The following is a 25771-nucleotide window of genomic DNA, read 5'->3' on the forward strand; positions in this document are numbered from 1 at the left end:
AATCATTATCAGATCAAGTATACTTTTCTCTCAAATTTTCCGTTAGGTTGAGAGACTCTGGCCTCCTAAACAAATTTAAAATAACCTCGGCAAATTTAAAGTAAGTTTAAAGATCCCTCAAGATAACGATGCGCCGCACATTTCGCAGTTCCGAAAGAAAATATTTCTGTACAATCATATCAGTGTCTATTATTCTTACGACCCATTGTAAGCGCGACCGCGTTCTCGATACGAAAGCATATTTTTTTCCTTTCAAGAGACGAGATCCGCGAGATACGAGAGAGATCACGAAAGAGATAGTTTGAATAACAACGGCTGTTATTTCAGCGCGTCGTTCCTCCTTCGACGAGGCTTCGTGGGCTTAATTCACGACGAGTGTTTAGCCGGTTAATCCTGGTTACGTCACCGAATCCTTTGATTCGTTAACGAGTCTCGTTGCTGAATACGCGGCGCAGCAGAATCATCGCTTCATTCATTCATCTCGATGGTTGTATACAAGTCTACCACCAACGACAAGCATCCCGAGATCTCCATTCATGCGTCTTATTGAGCGAAATGTTCAATTTCTGCGCGTATAGGAAGGCTGCATAATATTTACGTCGAAGAATCGATTATTGAAATATCTTATGAGAGATAAGATACTAATATCGAGTCATATGATATAAATATATATAATTTCGAATGGGGAGCAAGTCATAGCGTAAGAATGTTATTCTAATCTTATTTTGTCCAGCATTATTAGGCAAAATCTCGAAGACAGTTCGTGAGACTTCCACAAACGTCATCTGATTATCTCGTTGCACAACACGATACAATTTCAAGTGTTTAGTCATCGAAATAAATCGACGTTCGCGTGTCGTATGAGAAAAACTATGCGTCAGCTGTGAGAGATATTCACAATTGCCGTCTTCGAAAATTAAATTAAATTACGCCCAGCCATTATTGATATTGGTGTGGACTCTTTCAAAGGGAGAGAAAAATTACACGAGTCGGAGCATGGGAAGATTATTAGATGACTAGTAATGCGATCGGAGTAATAAAAGCGATGCACAAGGTGCATACAACAGGAGAGAGAGAGAGAGAGAGAGAAAGCACGCGAGATACGCTACGTCAGTTGGCGAGATAAATTTTTGCGATCGTAAGAGTAATAAATGATTGCGACGATGAAATACGGCGAACGCCGATGTATATACATTGCAATTATCTATGATTACTGATTGTAATAAAGCGACGTATAAAGTACACAGCCATGCATATTTGCGCAGTTATATAACATAATAATCACAATAGCAAATTGCATTTAATTAATAATTAATGGCAAACAATTAGTACGTATTTATTTTTGTTTTATATCATCTCTGGATACATTATTGTACTGGAATCACATAATCAGAGCCAACTGTAAATACCCTCCACAAATATTTCTTTTATAACTCTTTTATATAAATAAATTTGCTGGATTACTTTTTATTATTAATATTATATTTTTATATATTATTTTAATATATTATTTTTATTATTAATATTAATTTTAAAATTTTATTATTAATATTAATTTATTAATATTAATTTATTTTATTATTAATATTAATTTTATAATTAATATTAATTTTAAAACTATTAATATTAATATTATAGATATTTTTATTAATAGCATTATAGATATTTTTTATTAATATTATTTATGGATACATTAATTAAAATATTATTTTATCATTACATTGATTAATATTATTTATAGATTGCTAAATATATTTTATGCATGTGTATGAGACTATTTGCATTAAAAAAAAATTATTCTTGAGCAATTACCCAAGTCACAAGCGACTAATACTGATCTCCGATAATACCGCACTATTTTGTCGCGATACGCTATTGATAAGATATCGAAACGGATTTCCAGACTCGACGGTGCTTTAGGGAGACGACACTTGAACGAGTCTGCACTCGATACGCAAACGAGAACAGGTGGTACGTTATTTTCTTACGTCGGCGGAAGATATCGAACGTGCGATCGATATCGCGGACGTACGCGTCGTTGTACGATAAAAAGGGGCACACTTATATTTATAGACTGTCGGAATACAGCAAACGTTTGCGGTGAAAACACATATTTCAATTACGCGCGATTCAATTATGTGTAATGTCTTTATCACGAGGATATCACGCGCTCCCCGCGTGATAATTTGCAATAATGGTAGAACATGTAGATTTTTCAAGATTCTATCTAGATGAGATGTTTTGCGAAAATGATACCACTCTAGGTTGCGAATGATGCTCGCTGCAGTTTTATTAATTAATTCCGTTTTTTATGATGACGTTCATATTTAATGCTTTCATTTTCAATTTAAATATTTACTTTTTGTCACATTTATATGATATAAATTACACAAATGTATTATAAATTTATGTAGCCAAATGAAAATTTTAAATATTTTTCACTCATTTATAAAAATGAATCACAAATGAAAACCCTAAGTATTTTTTTCCATCATTTATTCAACAAAATATGAATTTATATAGCCAAATGAAATTTTAAATATTTTTTATTCAGTTGCAATCAAATAAAATCCTTAAATATTTTTTTTCTATAATTTACTGAACAAAATTCATATATAATTATATAATTATTTTTTATCTGCATACTATTGTGTCATTTTTTTATTTGCAAGACGTTAAATGACTGGCATTAATACTGTCAATTTACAGAATAATGGCATGATGTTTAGAATTTCTATTGCAATTTCAAGTTTTCACGTGATTCATTCTCATATGTGTATCTTGTTTTTCACAATTATTTTTCTACGCTATTTATATTTGCTAATTAAATTAATTTATTAAAATACCTATTCGTGTAAAGTCTTGTATGGCGTTAAAAATTTATTTTTGGAATATATTATTACATTATACATTTCTCCGTCTGAAACTGCGTTTGATATTACATTTTTATAACCACTTTCCACGCGTTGTACAAACTTTATTCGCGTTAATTTATTTAATGTTAATTAACAGACGTTAATTATAACTTTATAAAAGCGAGTTGCATTAATATGAGTATCGCGCCAGTATTGCCTGTAAATATACAGTATACGGTATATAATTTTAAAATGTATCAAAAATCTAAGCAGGCTTTTATCGATAAAACGAAGGAAAAAATCGCTATTGCAACAGCGAATGTATGGCGCTCACGCTCCACGAGAGTTTTACTACGTCATTAAACCTTGCGTCACTTATTTTACAATCCGCCAAGGATAACCGCTCTCGATCTGCAGGATAAATCACGAGTGCTTGAGAACAATTTAATGACGCATTTGTGCTCTCATGGAGTAAAGAATCGTTTTATGGACGATAAAAAGCGAACAAACGCCCGAAATTTTTCCGACTCGAGATTGGACCTCATTTTTGACTTAAAATAAAATTTCTAACGCGTACTTTATGAATATGCATGTTTCCAGATGGACCGAGGAGTTCCCGTTCCAGGAAAAATGGTCGGTAAAATAAGTATTTTTTATAAGGGCAGAAATTGAAATTTTTACAAGGGTGAAAAGATTATGCGGTAACTCGGTCCATCTGGAAACTTGCATATTCGTAATCTATGCGTCATAAACTTTATTTCGAGCCGAAAATAAAATTCAATCTCGAGGTGAGAAAATTTTGGGACACAAACCTGGGCACTTTTTATAAGAATGAAAATTATGCGATACTTTTTGACGATTTCTTCCAATCAATCGTAAAACTTTACGCTTGCAATTATTACGGAAAAATATTAGAGAAATTAAATGTAAACAATAATTAAATTTATATTAATTAATAATTTTATAATATTAATATTAATAATTTTATAAATTAATAATTTATATTAATTAATAATTAAATTTATATTAATTAATGATTTTATAATATTAATAATTTTTAAAATTAATAATTTATATTAATTAATAATTAAATTTATATATTAATGAAAAGATAAAAAAGAGAAGAATCTGAAAAGTCGAGTTTGATTTTTTCCACAATCCAATAATCACTAAATTTTATAAGATACACAACTAAATATTTGATCGTTAATTTCTTCCTTCCTAACAAAATAATATATGCAATTATCTGACCAATTACGAAAGCAAGGACGGAGCTATAAAAATAACAAGGGGAGAGGCGACAAAAACATGCTTTATATACGACATGAATTTTCTCCCTCTCGACGACAGGAGGAGATGCGAAACGAGAAACAAAAATCCGCACAGCCAACTCAATCTAAAAACAATGCTTTGTATCATAGTCACGTAAATATGGCCGAAGGAAAAAAACATCGAGCTCCATTGTTAGTTAAACAAGTTGCTTTGTAACGGAGCAAAACTTCCTGCTGACGACTCACGATGCAGCATCCATTTACGCGGACTCATCGCGCCCGATTCGATAGCGCGAAATCTGGATGCTTGCAACGCGATGACCACGCGAGATAAATGAAATCGAGGTGATAAGCAGTACTCGTTCGCAATCGAATCGATATCAAATGGCGCGTATTTAATGAAAGCCTCGCCCCGATATATATTCATGACGTTACAAATTACATCGCGCGCGCGCAATTTTTTTCATTAACGCCAACGTATCGTATTACATTTTGGGAATTAAAATCGTAAATAAAAATTGTAGATTCGATATAGAAAATATTCCACGCACACAACGCGCTTCTCTCTCCCTCCCTCAAACATACATTTTTATTTTTTCACGAGGCCAATTTTCGTAACAAAAAAAAATCCCAACAAAATCAATCGCGATAATCGAAACGCTAGTAACACGCCACGGGATGCTACAATATTACAAACGATCCGCCGTGAGGCAAAACAAATTACCGCGCAAGAATCGTAATTAAAATACGCGGGGCGGTCCCCGGAAGCAATAAACGAAAGCCGGACGCTCTGTTGCGTGTCCGGCGCTTTTGCCGCCGAAAAGATTCGCCATTTAAGCCCGTTCCTCGTCCTATTCCTCCCTTCGGAGGCTCGCTAATTATCGACGGTGGATGGAAACGCGCATTAAGGGGGCAACGGCGGGGGTGGACGGTCCGTTTGCACCCGTGTTTTACGCGCGTTCGTAAAAAAAACCGTCGCGGCTCATTAACTGGCGCCGGTCTGTTCCCTTTCGCCGAACGCATTTCTCCTCCGGCCGCGAATAGCGCAATAAGCGTATAATGAACGCGTATCTCTTTCTCCTCCCGCGAATAAACCGCGATAAACCGCCCGGACGCGACGTTTTTTTCCCACCCCTGCGTCGCTTTTTTTCCTCCCTCGACGACACGCGACCGGATGCGGCGCACGGGCAAAAGTTTCTGCCTTCGTCGCTTCCTCCAGGTTCGAGTTTATCGTTTACCGAGCGCTCTAATAGAGAAGTGACAAAAAGAGGGAGGAAAACGTCAGGAGGGGCGACCTCATCTCTCGGCAACCCAGTTGCCAAGTGTCGGGAATTGAAAGCGTCCAACTTGCGCGAAAACTGCGGAAAAACATTGACTGTATGAGAAAGATGGGGATGTATGTGGGAGGAGGTCGGACGTGTATCCGTCAAGGAAAGATATTGCGTAGCAAATTAATATCGCGTGATGGATATTCATTAAGGTTAGGATGATAATAAAGAAAAAAAATGCCGCGACATATTATTTAATCTCTCGGAAGCTCCATCGTTAATGTTGACGATGGATTCTTTGGCCATTTGTCACGCGTCGATGTCTCTTACAATTAATATTCAACGAGGTAGAAACGTTTTCATTTCAAGTACACAACGAACTTTATGGAAATAAAAATTAATAGTTGGGAATTTGGCTCAAATAAATAAATTTTGATTTATGAAAATAATTCAAATAAAATTTTGATTTGATTTTTATTTATGAAAATAATTCGAATCGATAGACCTTTTGATTAAATTTAAATGGTGAATTTTTTTTAATGACACTTTTTTTATTTCGAACATTAATTTGTGTCATCTTTAGTCGCAGTAAATTAATAAATATAATTAAAAGCGATCGTTACAACAAATTTTACATATCTCTTCTACGTTTCCCTTCCTTTCCCGCTTATCAATTTTTAAATTCGCTAAATTTTGACGCGTGGAGGTCAACTAAAACAATTTATTTCCTAATTTAATTCCACCCTTGACAGAGTCGGCGACAACAAATTTTTTTACGGTTGCTCAACAATGCGCAACATCCCTGGTATTTTTCATCGCGTGCAAAAATTGTGTAAATCTTCAAGAATAATACTTTGAACATCTTCTTTAAGATTTAAAGCTGTTCTTGTATTTGATGATAAAAGAGAATCATGTGATTTTCCATCTTTAAACGACTGTTATTACTGTATCTTTCAGAATCTTTATTCCGATAATTCTTTTTTATTGTTCTTGTATATCGAGTTCAAAGTTGCATTCTGTACACTGAGAAAAATTGCTTGATTGCATCAACAAGACGTATCTGATAGAAGGCATTTTGGCAAAACCAAAAAATTTTTAGTTAAGGATTTAGTTATTTTTTTCTAGTTGGATCTATAAAATTTCTTGTTATATTAAATAACACATGGACACAGTGATGTCATCTTTTTTGTAAATTTAATATTATTACCGAGAAATTTTTTTTTTAATTTAACAGGAATTAATCATACTCATCTGATAATCTCTAAAGGAATTCTGATTCGTCCATTTTCCAGCCAGACCGGTTGAATCTACCAGATTTCTAATTAATGCAACCAGATTTTTTTCTCAGTGATATAGCTCGTTCCTCGGCAAATCCTATCCTCACGTGCACGCTTCGATTAATCTCGAGGAATTTGATGAACCGACTTTTTCGATCATTGTATCCCGTTTCGTTGAAAAGACGGAGGAAGTTGTACAGTGACGAACGAGCAAAGTTTCCGCATCCATCTCGCGAGTCTCGGCGATGTGTACCTGGTACAAATATTTCCCAGGGGGGGGTTCACGACGAGCGTGCCCCGGTCGACGTGACGAAGATCCATACAATTAGACGTAACCGTCAACCGCTATAATTTATACGCTCGTCGGACAAACCGCGACAATGAAACGGCACGAAAAAAAGGGAAGAAAAGGAGAAAAAAAAGAGAAGAAAGTGAGAGTCTCGCGGTCGAGAGTGACGGCGTATTGTAATTTACGGGGGAATCAGGGGGGATAGGGGACGAGGGAGGAATTCACCCGAGTCCTTTATCCGTTCGTGCGTCTCTCACCTTTTTCCATCCCGTGGACTGTCGAAGTCTTTACGCGTCATTGTTAAGCGGTAAGGTGATCCCTCGACATCTCGTCGCCCATTCATACGAAAATTTACCTGTCCATTGTGAGACTCCCGGGATCTTATCGTGACCGCGCAATTCGAAACGCGTCATGTTTAAATCGAAAAAAAAAAAAAAAGAAAAGTAGCGCATCCAATAAGTCGAATGTACACAACATCCGTTCCATCAGCTGACTAAGTTGAATTGAAATTTCTCTAAAAAATAGCGTTGAACATTTTTTAATATAATTTATCGCTGAATTTAATTTGTAATTTTTTATTTAATTTTCACGTAATTTAATTTGTGAATTTATCGCTGAATTTAATTTGTAATTTTTTATTTAATTTTCACGTAATTTTTCTTATATGATATTTTGTTAATCGAATCTTTGGAAGGGAGGAAGGGGAATAACGGCGTATCAAACGAGCAGATCGAGTCCTTTCAGTTTCCATTATAGAAAGGGAAAGAAACACGTCTGGGAAAGAACAGCCATGTAAGATAAACGTTGGAAAGTGAAACGTACCAGCGAACGGTACTTTTCCAGCGCCCTCCCCCCTTTCTCATACCCTTGTTTATCAATTACGATGTCGTATAAGATGGGAAGACACCGCGAGGAGAGGAGAAAAAAGGAAGAAAACGAGACGTTTCGATGAAACCGAACCGCCAGCGGCAAGAACGAGATAAAAGACGGAAAGAAGACAAGGAGAAAACGCACAGCTTCGCGGATCATCAAACGAAAGGGAGAAAAGATCAGAGAGGGGGGAGAATGGCCTCTCTTTCGCCGCAATTTGACGCAAAAGATCCAGGTATCAACGAGCGAGGTCGAACGAGGAATTTCGAGAAAAGTGGTAGGAGACTCTCCGACAATACAAAGGCTGTGATGCTTATATACAGATCCCTTTTCCACGAGTCTCCCACCCTCCCTGTCCCTTCGAAAGCTACGTTCGCGTTGTACGGTTGACGAAGCATCTCCTCTTCCGGAGAGATGCATCTCGGGCGTCCCTAACAGGTGAGCGGAACTAACGTTTGCTCAGGTGTAGCGGAGGAGAGAACCTTCTTCAAGTTCGTCCTCCAGAAGAAACCGAGACTGGAAACTTTTCAAGGTTGTTGGTCGGCCATCCAGACACGAAAAAGTGCAACAGAAATGATACACGAAGAGGAGATATCTCGAGAAAAATCGTAAAAAGTTGGGACAAGAATTTTTTTTTACGAGAAAAGAAAATAGAAGAATCAATGTTTGCTAACTTTTCGGAATGTTGTAGTCGTAAAATCATCATTGAGACGATCAATGTTGATTCTTAAAATTCTTTTCGAGTTTTCTAGGACCAATTTTTGAAATAATATTCAAAAACATCGATTTAATTAAATTTATATATAAAATTAGAAATATATATGCATATATATATTCAAGTTTTCTAGGATTAATTTTTGAAATAATATTCAAAAACATCGATTTAATTAAAATATATATAAAAAACTATAAATATATATACATATATATATATCAAACTATATCTAATTTTGGATTACGACAATTTTCTTCTTTGATAAAAGTGAAAAATAAAATATTAAAAACAAGACAACATATCTATGTTTGCTCTCGATTTCTAAAGTCAATTGAAAAGATCAAGATAATCATATCAAAGAACATATCTCATTAAAAGCCCTTTGATATTATCAACGAGAAGATGATTCGAAACATGTTGCATCGATTAATATACTCGAAACACGCGACCTAAATATTACACAAATAAATTAATTATCGATCGAGGCGCGATAATTTATTCAAAGGTAAACTACTTTCATTTCGCTATCGCCGGCATCAAACTTCACGTGATTCACGTTTAACGCGAACTTGCCGCAACGCAAGTGATTCATCGCTGACGAACTCGCACGTACGGATGCAATTGCACGAGCGGGATTGTTCGTCAGGAGGCCGTGTCGGGCCACGAGACGCGTATCGCCGGTATCGTCGGGAACAAAAGCGAGGAAAGGTAATAAAAAGATCGGACAACGGCTGGCGGCCGTTTCGAATTCAAACGAACCAACGCGTGCGCGCGCGCGCGCGCGCTCGAGCACGACCTGTCAAAACTGTTGAAATCGCGCGCTCGTCGAATTCGAAGCGATTATAAACCACCTGCTGAGTGTACTCGCGTGCATCCGTTCCTCTCACATATTTTTCACACAGATACGCGGCCAACGGTACCGATGGAAAACCACGCGCGCGCGCGCGCGCGAGCGCGAGATTCCTTCGATGGCGAATCCCACGTTTCCTCGCGCGATCGGATATTCTTACCTGTTATTAGCTGCAGCCACAGGACGGCTATCGCGACGCAGGCTGATCGGGCTGCCATCGTGACGCGTTCGCTGTCTCTTTTCCCTTCTTTTCACTCTCCTCGCTCCTCGCGTCTTCTTCTCGGTCGCACCGTTCGTTCGTTTCTTTCTTTTTTTCCTCTCCTCTCTTTCCTCCTTCACTGACACCACCCGCGATTCCTCGATTCTCGCGATCGACGGAGATCGGATCGATTGACCGGAGGACCGTTAAACGGGACGACGGAACATTCTTAACTTCGCGGACCGACTACAATGACGCATACGTCACGTCGTCGCGCTGGCCGATCTCGAACTGTGGCGGGGAGCGCCGCGGGCGCGCTCGGCATGGCCTTCGGCCGCGCTCGGCCGTCTCCGCCGAGTCACGTGACCCCGTCGGAACGCAGGTACGCAACGGCCGGGAGTGGGGGGAGTGCCGGCCGATTCGCGCGCGCGACCTTCCGCGGTTCAAATCTCTCTCCTCCGGATTCGCACTTTCCCGCACCCCCTCCTCCGCTCTCTCTGCGCATACCGATGTCCTGCTACGACGTAAGTTGACTTTGGATATTTAAGTTGTTTTTTTTTTTTTTTTTTCGAACTTTCCCCGCACTAATGTACTTAAATCTATTTTAGATATACAGGGTGTATCAGAGCGACCGTAACAGCAGTTTTTTGAGGAACCTAAGCATTGTAGAGAAAAATGTTTCATACAAAAGTTGTAGGGCTTAAAATAACCTATTTAGTGATCATATTAGTTTGACTTTGAATAGCACCGTCAAGGTGACATGAAAAATACTTTGAATTTTTTAAATGGAAACCCCCATTTTTTATTGCATATTCTTGCAGCTCATCTCGAGAGCTTTTCAAAACACTGTAACAAAGTATTTTTTCGTTGAGTACTTTTCGAGTTATGAGGCTTAAAGTAATATCTTAATTTTACACAAACCATAAAATATCTAGTAAAATATTCATTTTTCGATTATCTTACCTTAATACTTTTATGTACAAAATAATGAGAGGAATCAATTGGTATAAAGAAAACACATAATTGTTTCGAAGAAAAAATATGTAATTTGCAATTAACAATTACATATTTTTTCTTAAAAACAACTGTGTGTTTTCTTTACACCAATTGATTCCTCTCATTATTTTGTACATAAAAGTATTAAGGTAAGGTAATCGAAAAATGAATATTTTACTAGATATTTTATGGTTTCTGTAAAATTAAGAAATTATTTCAAGCCTCATAACTCGAAAAATACTTAATGAAAAAATGTTTAATTATAGTGTTTTGGAAAGCTCTCGAGGCAAGCTACAAGAATATGCAATAAAAAATGGGGGTTTCCATTTAAAAAATTCAAAGTATTTTTTATGTCACCTTGACGGTGCTATTCAAAGTCAAACTGATATGATCACTAAATAGGTTATTTTAAGCCCTACAACTTTTGTATGAAACATTTTTCTCTACAATGCTTAGGTTCCTCAGAAAACTGCTGTTACGGTCGCTCTGATACACCCTGTATTTAGAATATTTTAGATCTATTTAGAAGTTTAAAAAAGAGAGGAAAGTTTCTGCACTAGTGTACACTAAAGAGAGATAGATCTCTATTTAGAGGTTGGAAGGAGAGAGAGAGGAAACGAGAAATAGTCGATTTAAGAATAAAAGCAACAAACTTGGTTGAACTTTTTGTATTAATGCACGCTAAAAGTGAGATGGATATTTAGAAGTTGGAGGCAAGAGAAGAAAGGTGAGAGAGATTTAGCTACAAAGAACAAACACCTCTTGTATTTTCTCTCAATGTGTATTCTAGACCGAGACAAATTGTATTTGTAACACGCTGGGATCGTAAACGTTGGTCGTGTCAAAGAGAAAATTCTCATGATTTCGCGATTCGAAAGAAATTCACCTCATCGAGCGTTATTCCGCGACGAATACAAGAGTAGGTTGAGGACAACCTCGAGTTGAATTTAGAGTTTATTTACGTACGTGCTGAACGTTCCACGTGTACATTTGTCAATACAACGGTGAAAGCGAAAGGTTGGGTTATTATTTTTATTAAACTTTAAATTGAGAATTTGACGAGCGTGCAAAAAAACTCGCGTGTATTGTTTACAACTTAGATTAAACTATATAGGGGCCCCGATATTGGCGCGATACTTTCCATATATATCGACTCTTTCTCGATCGGCCATTTATTTTTCCCTCCTACGTCGCTGCATCGTGCGCTCGTAAACACGGGCATAACACACTTTCCCAAACGAATATAAATCTCCTGACAGCGAGGGATTTTTGTTTATAGGATATATATACAGCAATCTTGTTTTCGGAATTTGTTTCGTTCTATGCTTTACCCGCAGGCATATGCAAAAATCGGCGATTTATGACAGTGGCTTATGTAGCTACCGTGTATAACGTTGGGTATCGATGCAATATGCTCTAGTGATAAAAAATGAACACTAATCAGACACGGCAAGAACATCATGAAAAAAGATTTATAGACTTTAGCTTAAGAAACAGTGGCATCTTAATTCTAATTGGCAAAATAAATTGAAAAAAATAATAATGAAAAAAGGAATATTAAATTATATATACATATGTGTGCGTGTAAATTGAAGAAGAAATAAATTGAAAAAATTAGACAAAGAAAAAGCAGAGAAAATTTTAAATATATCACATCTTTAAATATATATATTTAAATACCGCTTCTCATTTTAATATACATATATTTATTCATTTACATTTAAAATTAATAAAATTAATAAATTTAAAAAAATGAGAAGAGAAAGAAGAGATTTTTAAATAAATATATATATTTAAAAAACATCTGTTCTTTCTTTTCTCATTTTTTAAAATTTATTAATTTTATTAATTTTAAATATAAATGAATAAATAAATAAATATATGTATATTAAAATCAAGATGTATTATATATTTATTTATTTATTTATATTTGAAATTTTCTCTGCTCCTTTATTTTCTAATTTTTTTCCATTTGTCTCGAATTACGCTGAATTGGCTATCAATCACAGTTTATTTAGACTCGAGTCTAATCAATCTTTCTTCATATGACATCGAGTTGATTAGATAATATTCATTATTACATACATATTACATTATGACATATTCCATTACCCAATAGAACTAAATGACTTATGATTAATTTTGCCGTGATTAGCTTTTAATTGTTATGTGAATTGTTTGACTCGATTAATTTCTGAAACTCGGAAGCGTAGAAATGTACGTTATTATTGTGTCATGTCGTTATTTATTTAACGAATTCATTCGCTCTCACGAAGTTGATGACACGCGCGACATCATTGTTGCCTAAAATTCCAAAGATTGATAACGCATCTCGTAAATTCGTGCAAATATTGCCACGTTGCTAAGGTCCGTAATTACGTCACCTCATGTACACAATTTCTCGAAAGCTTATGGCGCGCAAATATAGCGCACTTTATTTCGTGTTTATCCAGAGATATGCTTGATGGGAATGTATGGAATCGGAAAATCAAAGTTGCCGTGTCACGTTGATAAATAGACAAGTTTCCCTCCTTCAGAGGGATAAAAATATTTTTCAAATTATATTATTTGTGAAAAAAGAATTAAAATCTGCTAAAATATTTTACATTTTCCGAGGTGCAAGGAAATTGCGAATTTTATACGATAAATGTAAAAACTGCGATATATCTTTTTCTTATTATTATGATTGCGTTATTAAAATTTATTAATGTCATGTGGCAAACTAGTCAACGCGAAGCAATTATCCTTCAATTACTTTGTTCCGTGACACAAGTGACGCTGCTCCGATGCAGCCTCGAGTATCCCTCCCCTTTTATTTCGACGAGTGTACAAACCCCGTCACCGGTTACGGCCTCCACGTCGTCTTTCTCTCAAGAGGGTCGTCCTTTTCCAAATAAACCTGCCGACCCTCGCGTGGTTTTGTACCCTTGGCGTCTTTCGTGACGCGAGAAAACGCGTCTTATGATGATGATCCGAGAAGACGAAGAAAGAGCAAGAGGTGCAGACGGTTGACACTTGGCTTGTTTATCATTTGTCAGTCGTCTGTTTACACCGAAGGCTACAATCGCGGACAAGGGATGCTCTCACCTCTTTTTTTTCCGTCGTGTGAAGTCGAGTGGTGACGTTCGTTCTGTCCTTCGTAGCGTCTGCGTAAATTGATCGATCGTCTGGCAATAAAGGGGGGCTCGATGCTTGTTAGAGGACGATTGATGATCGTTTAAGTCGGAAATTGAGCGAGTCATTTTTATCAGATTTTTCGGAAAAAATAAGAGCTCGTCTCCACGTCACGTGTACACGTGGTTTGAACGATGGCGATACGTCAAAAACATATGTTCGATGTGTCAAAAGTCGCTCGGAACTAATTGAACGCTGTTCGCGATTATTTTGGAATTTGCACTGTTTACAATTCACTAGCGAAAACGCTGACACGCGTCGTTTCTGGAGCTACTAATCCATTCTGAGTAAAACGAGGCGCGTCTGCTAAGATGATGATAGATCGTAATTCTCGCCCGGCGTCCGCTTAAACACGGCGCTAAGGTTTTATCGTCTTAAAGTTGCCCTTAGAGAAACCCGTCACGCTATTCAGTGGTTTTCCGAGCGGTTTAGAAAGCGTCCCGAAAGTGGATCTCGTTTCACCCGAGTGCTCGGCGCTTTTCATAACGATAGATACTTTTTGCGGAAACAGGCCACTTTGATAATAAAACGAGGTAATAACGTCATGGTTTAATTTTTACTCATTTCTGCAGCTTTATTCGTTAAAATACAGTGTACACTTGTTTTCCAATATTTTAAAATAAATTTTTTTCAGGAGAAAGAGAATATTTTTTGGAATAAATATCAACTTTTGTATACAAAATCGGGGCGTTTCAAAATGCTTTGCGTATCGCGATACATTTTTCAATTTATTAAAAACTAGCGAAATGGTGGGAAAAAATTCTAAACAGAAAAGTAAATTGCATGTATAATTGATTTCACTTTTTTGTATATTTAGATTTGCAATAGAGTTTATAGACAAATTCACAAAGAAATCATTTATAAATGTTATTATATAATATTAAATAATTATAATCAAATTAATAAATAAAAATAATTATAATAAATAATAATAAATGATAAATAATTTTATAATATTATAAGTAAATCATGATATAAATTCCCTATTTTCTCCCTATATTGAATCAATTCGTAAGTTGTCTGTCTGTGTTTTCATTGTTCTCTAATTATCTCGCTCAATCTTCCGTCGTCGCATGTTTCGTCGACAAAGATTAATAAACGCTCATCGTTAGATCGTCGATCCTCGCATACGTCAAAATTATAAACTAAGAATAGAAAAATGCAGACAAGTCAAAAGAGTGAATGTCGAGGACTGGATGATGTCACGGGTCGAATAATAACATCTCGAAATATAATACGTGCATTTTTCATCTAGAGTCGACATTATTAAACAATCTTTCTAGATGCATAAACAAGCCGTGCCGAAAGCTCGTAAGAGAGATAAACGACAGGAAGGAAGGGTGAGAGATGCGAGACATAAATTTATGAGGGACAAATGATGCGCCCCATCTCGTGTTGAAGAGAGAGAGAGAGAGAGAGACTGCTATGAAATTAAATATTTATTCATCGATCTTTCGCCAGAAAAACTAACGCGGCCGACTCTCCTCGGTAAATAAACGAAAATATGTATTTCGTTTCATTGAATCGCCGATTTCTATCGGCAGAACTGAAATATGCTCAGAGTTACGGTTCTCCAATTTTAATACGCAATCGATTCTTTACGTTGATGTAAAGTAATGGTGTGGATTACGAGGCACATTTATAAAAGAATCCGAGAAGAGGCGAGATTTTCCCAGGGAAAAGAGGACTACCTTTGAATTAGATTCTCGAATCTCAGTAGATATTCAAAGATGTTCGAGGAAATGAAGCTGCCAGTTTCTGAATTGAAAGTCCGATTCGATAAGAGAATCTGTGCGGAATAAAATGGTTAAATTCAGAAATCTGATTCATGAAATCATATCCTGTTCTATTCTAAATCAGATTTCCTGAGACTCACGTTGCTCTCCTTTCTCGAATAGGTTTGAAAATTTTACAAGAAATATATATCTCTTTTCTCCGGCTTGTGAAAACGTCAAATCGATAAACGCGACACATTAAACACAAGTTAGGAAGGTGCTCGTCTATATTTTGCCCGCGATTGTATTTACGTACAATTACCGACAAAGTTTTTTCCGCGTAAGGAGGAACTTTGGTCGAAGAAGGGGAGGAAAAAGCGAGAAGACGAAGAAACGTAAGAACGAAATGAATGGCCGCGATGAATCATTCTTGGTATCAATCTTCAGGAAGGCAACTGGAAGGAAAGTAGATGAAATAGTAGCGGGGGATAGAGGGGTGAGGGGGAGAGAGAGAGAGAGAGAGAGAGACACAGCTGTCTGCGATTTTAGTCCCGTGAAAAAAATTTGGATTCCGCCGGAAACGAGACGAGAGATGCTCCTCGCGTTGCGAACGACGTCTCATTTTCACTCGTTGCAATTTTACATCTTCCCCCAAGAATCTCCGGAAGAGGAGGAGAGAGAGAGAGAGGGAAGCCCCCGTCTATTTTTTTCCCCCCATTTTCGCCTTCCGATCTAACTCGATTCGCGAGCAGTTTGCATTAACGACGATTAATTGTTCCCGAACAAATACAAACAGCCCTTGTAATCGCCGCGGCAATTTCGCGTCGATCAATCCGCATCCTCCCCTGAACCGCTTACGCGATTAAACTGCCAACAGGTGCGCGCTCCGCATTCGAGGCACGCTGTATCGGTGCCGACTGTAATTCGGTCGATCATTGATGGGACGAGGGGGGATTATATGGCCGGAGACAAGGGGGAGCGAGAGGGAGAGGGAGAAAAGGTCACGTCGAGCTAGAAAATCAGCGGATGAACCCTATCTCCTTCATCCGCGTTCGCCTCCCTTCTCTCTCCTCTCGCTATTTCCACTCGTGCCTCCCCCTCCTCGTTCGTTCATCGAGCACCTAGTGTGTGTGTGTGTGCGTGTACAATTGTGTGGGAGCAGGTTCGCCGGCGCCTAAAAGGCAGGCAGCCAGGCGGGCGCCGTCGCTCGAAAGGGTTTCGCCTCGTTCCAGCGACGCGACGAGGAGGAGAAGAGAAGAACGGCGTCCGTCGTCGCCGCTCATCCGCGAGCAGGAGCGGGACGGAGATGAGGCGAGCGCGGGGGCGGATAAAACGGGACACTCGGAGCGAGGAAGGAGAGATGATCCGATGCAGCGCGGGAGGAAGGGGGTTGCGCCGTCATCGCGCGCCTCGAATACCGTATCGTTCCAAGGCAACAGCCCGGAAGACGACACCCCGGCAACCTCGTCCTCGTCCTCGTCCTTGGCGCGGCCTGGATGGAAGACCGGCCGCTCGGCTGCTCGGAAAGAAAGAAGGAAAAATCCGGGTACGGCTTGATGTTTTTTGATGCCGCGCGCGGGGATGATATGAAAAGCGCCCGGAGGCTGGGGCGCAAAGTACGCGAAACTCGTTAACGCAGTCGAGGTAAATACACGAGAGGAGAAACGCGGCTGGAAATAAAGAGAGGCGGGTGCGCGTTTCAAAGGGGGTCCGTTTGATGTTGGCGTGTTTACCGCGAAATAAGCGTGATTACCGTTCAATCGTCAAGCAAAGATTAATACCCGATACCCGCTCCCCGCAACTTTACGCATAAAAACGTTATTGATTCATCGTCGCAGAGCACTGCGTAATTACATTCCTTTAGTTCTAATCGATCCAATAAGAGTTATTTATTATATAATGCATAATAGCGTTAGTGTTTAATATTTATTTAATATTATATAATATGTGATAGAATTATTATTTAATATTTATTTATTATTATATAATATGTGATAGAATTATTATTTAATATTTATTTAATATTATTTAATATTTATTTATTATTATATAATATGTAATAGAATTATTATTTAATATTTATTTAATATTATATTTTTCTAATTTTCCAAGAGTTATTATTTAATATTTATTTAATATTATATAATATGTAATAGAATTATTATTTAATATTTATTTAATATTATATTTTTCTAATTTTCTAAGAGTTATTATTTAATATTTATTTAATATTATTTAATATGTAATAGAATTATTATTTAATATTATATTTTTCTAATTTTCTAAGAAAGTTATTATTTAATAATGATTTAATATTTATTTAATATTATATTTTTCTAATTTTCTAAGAGAGTAATTATTTAATATTTATTTTTAATATTTTTTTAACATTTCATGTTTTATGAATAATTATTTATTATTCGCCTATACGTTGAAAATCACTTTGATCTGCTGGCGAGATGAAAAAAATATTCACCTCGATTGTTCGTATGTAATTGACTAAATAATTTGTAATCAATTTGTAATTTGCGAAATATCGAATATTTCCGCTTGCGCGAGCATTGAAACTTACATATACGCGCGTAATCGCTAACGATGTTGCATTCTCGCCTGCCAGCATAAAATAAAATAAATTGCATCAGCGGTTATGATGACGTTTGTCGATTCAACTCGGCGATGCAATTTTTCCAAGTATTGAAAAAAAAGTATCGTACCGATTCGCGCATACATATGGAATTCCTATCCTTGTTGGAATCTCTCAAAAGTTCGATTTCGTTAGATAGGCACGAGCGAGGGGCGCGAGAGGCAATCTTTATCACGACTTGCCGAGTAAAGGAGAGACGAGGCGACATGGAGCCCGAGGAAAGGCGCGACAGGCTTCTCGCGGTAACAGAGTTACATTTATTCGGTCCCCCGAGCAAGAAGGTGATATTTTTCCAAGGGGGAAACTTTCAAACGCCAACGGTGACTGCTCCTTGCCGTAAAAGGGCGGCATTGTGTCCACGGCTCTCGCTTCCTTCCTCGCACCCACCCCGTTTCGCTTCTCTTTTTCTCTCGCCATCGAGAGTATAAACACTTGGCGACGGCCGGAAGGCAGAAGTTTGGTCTGCGCGAACCGGGGGAGGGGTCGGGGGAGGATTTATTCCTCGTCCGCTTCGCGTGCGCCGATAAGACGAAGGAGACGTATGAGGGCTGTAAAGCCCGGACGTCGACCGTAACTTACTGATTGACGAACCGCTCTCGCCGATCCCGGGTTTCAAGTTTGCCGAGGGAACCGAGGGCGGACTCGCAAATTCGTTCGGCTGCCGCGGAATTTCCTCCAGGACACGAAAAGCCGCTCACTTATTTAACGCGCCGGCCTCTCGCAGTCGCGGCACGAACGCGACATCCCCGGCTCTCTCTGTTCATGGGAATAGATTAAAGCCGTCGCCTTACATGAGACTTAGCGCGACAAGTCTTGATGCAAACGAAAAATTTCACGCTGTCGGGCGAATTATGGTAAATCGCGGATCGGCTGAGAAGAAAATGCTCTCGGAGGAGAGAAGCGTGTATTCTGGAATATGGGGCGCCGATTAATAAGAAACGACGTGAATTATTCGAGCCACATGGAAGTCCGCTGCAAACACATCCCCTAAAAATGGCTTTGCCCCCTTCTTTCATTTTCAACAACCGTCTACGCCTTTTTGCAAAAGGCATAAACACTCCATGCTCAACTTTATGCAGCACTTTGCGAGACTGCGCCAGGAGAGCGAAACAAATGGACTCGCATGGTAGACAATTTTTTCTCCCCGAATGTAACCGTATGTATATTGAACTATGCAAAACGAGGGAAATATGTAGTTTTAGTTTCGTCGGTTTTAATAAAATTTAATGTTAATTTTTAAATATTATTATAGCTATATTATTTCTTAAATATTACCCTGTTCAATATATCTCTCTTTTTCCAATATTTATTAAATATATATATTTATATTTCAAATATCTCGGTAATTAAACTTTAAATTAAAATTAATTTCTAAAAAAAATTCATATTTTTAAATATTGCTTCATTCGGTTATTTATTTTTGGAGAGCCGATATATTTTTAAATATTATTATATATATTATTTCTTAAATATTACCTTGTTCAATATATCTCTTTTTCCAATATTTATTAAATATTATATATCTTTATACTTCAAATATCTTGGTAATTAAACTTTAAATTAAAATTCATTTCTAAAAAGACTCATATTTTTAAATATTACTTCATTTATTTTTCGACGATTATAAAATATGATTCATATTTATATATAAAATATCTCGGTAACTAAACCTTGAATTAAAATTTACTGTTCAAAACAAGCATTAAAGAATAATCGAGCGGCAAATTTTGGATTGCAAACGAAAATACACTCTCGATTATATTCGTAATTATGCTTAATAAGACAACACGAGAGAGGCACGACTGTGAATATTTTCTTGGTACTGATAACAAAAATTTGAAGTGCTCCACATAACGTATACATAAACGTTACTCGAGGAGCTGTTTATCGTAAATTTAATACGCCCGCTCGATACGTGAACTCGAATCTCCGATCTGAAATTCGTAAATATTATTGTTGTAAAGTAATACGCTTTCGTTCGAGACACGCCATGGGCCCGGATGCTGACGTACGTTTCTGAGAAGCGTGCAACTGATAATTAACGGTTTATTCGGGCACGCATAATCGCCATACGAGTTGACGTTGACGGATCGTTCGTGCTCTCGTGACGTCGCGGAATATTCAACGAATTAACGAATTAATTTTGTAATTTTGCATAATTCGAAAAAAAAAGACGCCCCGGTTGATTTAACATCCACCGGCTCCGAGAATTGCACATTTGAAACATGGCGTTAATTATCGCGACTGTATAATGCGTCTTCATTTTAATGTTCGCAATTTCAGTTTGCTTATCACAGATAGAGAGAGAGAGGGAGAGGGAAATAAACAACGATAAATGGCAATAAATTCTCGGTTAGAGGCAAACAATTTTGCAATGCGAGTGTTCTATCCTCCTCTATTATTTGCATTCTGCGCGTTCTTGCGAGAGGAATCGTAAATCAATATTTTGACGAGAATGCTATTTAGAATTGAGACCGACTACAATACCTATCATCACGTGTGCCATATTATCATCAGATAATACAATCATTTGTAGCGATAACGTTGCTTTTTTCGCAACAAGCAAAGCAAATTGCAAACATTTTAGATGATGTATAATCATGTATGATTTTATTCTCTCTCTTATATAGGATATTCACCTCTGATTTTGCTCCAAAAATTTACGGAGCTTCCTTTCCAATTAAGAGTTAATTTTTAAGGGAAACTATCGATTCCCCCTATTTTTTGCATTTAGAAGTTTTATCAGGAAACTGATCGATGAGTTGATAATTAATTAATTATTAATAAATATTTAGTATTTCAATGTATATTTCTAGAGGTATGGATCGATCATTTTTATTATTACATACATGTCATATAAAGAAAATTATGAATGAAAATAATAATAGTCTCTTCGTGACGAATTCTAGATATATTTTTGCATTTATTTGACGAGAAAATGTAGCAAAGATAAACGAAAAAATAAATTTTTTTGTGTAAAAAGAGAGATTTTATATACCTTCATTTTAAAATATCACTGTATGATCCTTTTCAAGAGTGTTTCATTATTGTTTCGCAGACTTAAAATTATAACTCTTTTAATTTAGACTGAAAAAAATTCCAAGCAAGTCGGAGATGAAAATTAATACAAAAATTTACCTCATATACCCTTCATTAATATTTCCCAAGCACTAGAAATGTACGCGTTTGATTCTTTCCTCTTCTACCTAAAGCTTCTCGTCTCAAATCTCCTTCGCTTATTCACCGTATCCTACATCTCGCATCATTTTCGCATCTTCTCGAGCTTCGATCCTCGCCTGGATCATAAGGACGCGACGATCGATGGGCCGGACATGTGCGTCGATTGCATCGCGATGCCCGGCAGATGTAATGGACAATGTGGAACGTTACACATTCGCGGCACAGGCGCATTGTGGTTCGATCCTAATCCGATTACACGGCCCATTGAAGTCAGAAGTGCGATCTTTTAAAAGGGGCTATCGTGCGCTTGTTAAACGCCGTGCGGAGAGAAGACCGCATCAACAGAGAGAGCGAGAGAGAGAGAGAGAGAGAGGGCTGGCAATCGATATTTCCGCGACGGACTCCCTCCGGTTTAACGGCGTAGAAGGAGGATACACGTTGCCAACACAATCCTCCGCGCCCTCGCCGTCGGCCAGATAATCTGGCGGGAAGCTCGTTACCCTCGTTGCCGCTCGTATCGCGGAATTACCAGAGTCCTCGAATTTGTACCGCGAGCGAGAGCGAGCTCCCCGGTCTCTCCCTCTTGGACTCCGGGGGATGCTACTAAAGCCGCTATCTTTACTGTCTGCGGCCGGACCAGCCGTACAAAGGCATCTCGAGCCCCGTATCCTTGCCTGGCCGCTTATCGATGGCCAGGCCGCACGAAAAACTCGCGTAAATCCCGGACCAAGTCCTTCCCCGAGTTTTCCGCGAGCGATTTTCGATATTACCGCGAAAGCCGCCGCCCGATTCCTCTCGCTTCGGCTTTTGGAGCAGTCGGAGATATTTTTGCGCGATTTTATTTTTTTCGCATGGACAGATTACGTAACGCATACGCGTCTACGCGCGGCGTATATATGTACAAGCGTATTAAAATAATACGGGAAAATTAATTCCCGGGAAAATTCCGCGAGCGTTAATATTTGTGAAAGTTTAATGGGAATTAATAAATATTGATTTATCGACGCAATATTACTAGAGTAATTCTATCTCGTTAAACAACATTTTGTGATTTGAAAAATTTTTATCCTTTACATCTCGCACTTTTCCATAAACGTGGTATCGCAAATACTACGTTTGTTTCTAGATTTCTTTTAAGCTCGTTTAATTAATTTTAAATTAATTTAATTATTTCAAATGCACCGAGAAATATGTAATTTACTTGATATATTTTTTTCGGGATTATTCGACATGTCAAGAATATGGAATCTTCGCGAGTAGTGATTGGTAAATTTGTATCATGTTTTTATGGAGCCTGACAAGGTAGGCAGATAAAAACTATCGCGCAGACGTCGTAGAAATATAATAAAGACCAAGAGCCATTTTTTTCACTAGCGTTGGTATCTTTTAAATACTTTATTGTTAAACAATATTTTGTGACTTGAAAAATTCTTATCCTTTACATCTCGCACTTTTCCATAAACGTGGTATCACAAATACTACGTTTGTTTCTAGATTTCTTTTACGCGCATTTAATTAATTTTAAATTAATTTAATTATTTCAAATGCACCGAGAAATATGTAATTTATTTGATATATTTTTTTCAGGATTATTCGACATGTCGAGAATATGGAATCTTCGCGAGTAGTGTCTGGTAAACCTGCATCATGTTTTTATGGAGCCTGACAAGGTGGGCGGATAAAAACTATCGCGCAGACGTCGTAGAAATATAATAAAGACCAAGGGCCATTTTTTTCACTAGCGTTGGTATCTTTTAAATACTTTACTGTTAAACAATATTTTGTGACTTGAAAAATTCTTATCCTTTACATCTCGCACTTTTCCATAAACGTAGTATCGCAAATACTATGTTTGTTTCTAGATTTTTTTTAAGCTCGTTTAATTAATTTTAAATTAATTTAATTATTTCAAATGTACCGAGAAATATGTAATTTCTTTGATATATCTTTTTCAGGATTATTCGACATGTTGAGAATATGGAATCTTCGCGAGTAGTGTCTGGTAAACCTGCATCATGTTTTTATGGAGCCTGACAAGGTGGGCAGATAAAAACTATCGCGCAGACGTCGTAGAAATATAATAAAGACCAAGAGCCATTTTTTTCACTGGCGTTGGTATCTTTTAAATACTTTACTGTTATAATTGAATCTCATCTTGCGTGCTGACCGCAAACATGTTTTCCGGTCTGCAACGGGACGCCGCGGGCGTCCGCGAAACGCAGGCTTTTTCATTCTTCGCTAGTTACGAAAGACAATTGTTGATATCTTTTTTCTTTACCAGCGAGCCTCCCTTTCAACCTCAATAGCATTAATAATTAATGTTCAGAATTGAGAGAGGCTAATATAACTTTGATGCTGAAATTTAATTTTCAAATTGCTGTGCGTGTGTATCTTTAACAGCAACAGCATGTGAACTTGAATATGATTATGGAGAACGGGATTAAACGCCAGATTATTCCACGAGCTATTTCATAAACAATTCCCAAATAAATTGTACGCGAGATTCCCTTTGAAACGATATTGCATTCTCTGGTGTAATAGAACAGCATAATGCATAATGCGCGCGCGATACTAATAGTAATGGTACGAGTATTCTATTTTTTTCGTTCGCCTTTTACTCAAATTAAAGGCCATTTAATCGTACTTAATAAAAGCGGCCGGAACCTGTGCACGCGGCTGCGTTCAATTTTAATACACAAATGGAGCCAATACACTCTAAAAGGAATAATTGCATTAGGCCAACTCGATACGGACGGTCATAATTCAAGAACCCATTGCCCATCTATTTAGAACGTCCACGAGCGACGCGGCGACCCTTTATTTAAGTGTACATCGCCCCTGGCTCTCTCGTCGTGCTTCTCCATCCGCGACCGATCGAGAACCGTCGAATAAATGATCGACGAAACGGGAGAGGAAATTTATATCTCATTTGCTCGATACATACCTTCCTTTAAGTACAAGGCGCGCCTTTCATCGCCCTTTCGCTCGGCGCACACAAGTAAAGGCGTAAGTGGAAAGAACCTTCATGCTGATGATGCGCGATCTAAATTTGCACACAAGGAAACGAATGTAATTAAAGAGAGTATTGGAATTTTCTTGGATTCTTGGGCGCGGCTCGAGTTCATTTATTAACGTATTCATTGCCAGAAATTGATGTAAATTTTAAAACAAACTCTTGCATTCTGCGACGAAATTTATTCAATTTAATTTTGTATTTTTTGTATACGTGTAAAATTTTTTGTGCAACATTGAAAAAATCGTAAAAAAAACAAATTCTTTAAAAATAAATTTTATTAAAGAGCAAAATGTGAAGAAATAAAAAAACGTACTCGTGAGAACGTGATAAACTTTTGAAATTTCGGATTTAAATTCATAGGGAGGTATGTGTTTGTGCATTACTGTTGTTACGAGAAAAATATAATTCCCATAACAAACGAAACTTTATATTCGCTTTATAAATGTTTTCCTTCTGCTCTCGTAGGAATGTTTACGAATGCAAGAGAAAGGGACAAAACGCGGAACAATACGGAAAATCTCAATCCCCGACGGAAAATTCTCAAGTGCACTTTGCCACACAATAACGCGCGCCAAGTGCAATGAAATTCTCGCCGCTGCAGTTTAACAATTGTAGTTTGTACTCTCAGACAATGAGCATCACACGTTAGTATGGGGGAAAACAAAAAGTGCAATTCGCCAAAGTATTCGCATATTTGCGAAAAAAAGTTTCCCTTACATCGTGATATAGAGAAATTTTGGTCAATGTTACGTTTTTATAATTCATGCAAAAATATCAACCGGGTTAAAGAGTAGATTTGTTAAATGAAACATTTATTTTTAGTAGTATGAAAAATTTAATTGTACCAAAAAATATACTTTAATAATATATTAAATTTTATTTTTAAATAATATATTTAAAAATGTATTTTTAGAGCGTTAAATTTAAAAGATATACAAAAATAAACAAATATAAATTTTAAAATTTAAAATATATAAAATATAAATATAAATATAAATAAAATATGAGAATAAATATAGAAAAGAGAAATTTAAAAAAATTATCAATTTTTACTTTACGAGATGTTACGACATACACTCCCTTTTTCGGTTGCGTAAAGGGAAAATTTATCCGGTAGACTAGAAGGATTAGCGTAATTACATTCAACATGACCGGTCACAGATTTGTTTCTCGTTAAAAACTCCCCTGGTCTCTTATGTCACTCGTGTTACGAGCGGCAGTAACGTTCTATCCTTTTACGATGCGCGAAAATTCCGCGATCTCTTTTACGAGAGACACCGGGCTGGCCGGAATCCCGTTTCGGCGTCGAACAAAAAAAAGCGCGCGCGCGCGCGCGCATCGTCCGCGTATTTTTCGCGGCGATCTCTCGCGGGCGTCCGACAGGCGTCCGGGTATCCTGGCAACCGGCCGGGTATCCTGGACCATCTCCAAGGACGACGATCTGGGTTAACG

General features: G+C 37.5%; 1 protein-coding gene across 5 annotated transcripts in view; it reads right to left on the bottom strand.

Moving 5' to 3' along the window:
* Fas2 (neural cell adhesion molecule fasciclin 2) overlaps nt 1-25771 on the bottom strand; it is a 181181-nt gene that overhangs the window by 102120 nt on the left and 53290 nt on the right. For 2 of the 5 annotated variants that reach the window (XM_083080783.1, XM_083080784.1), the window contains exon 1: nt 9556-9973. The exons of 1 other annotated variant lie outside the window; for it this stretch is intronic. In XM_083080783.1, the coding sequence (XP_082936909.1) occupies nt 9556-9613 (58 nt within the window). In that variant the 5' untranslated portion in view covers nt 9614-9973. Of the gene's footprint in view, nt 1-9555; nt 9976-25771 lie in introns of those variants that run through there. 2 more of the 5 variants (XM_083080782.1, XM_083080786.1) reach the window with 2 other exon arrangements.

The sequence above is a fragment of the Camponotus vicinus genome, unplaced genomic scaffold (genome assembly GCF_025532165.1).
Source record: "Camponotus vicinus isolate PSW18456_S1 unplaced genomic scaffold, iyCamVici1.0 SCAF_10, whole genome shotgun sequence".
Classification (NCBI taxonomy): Eukaryota; Metazoa; Arthropoda; class Insecta; order Hymenoptera; family Formicidae; genus Camponotus; species Camponotus vicinus.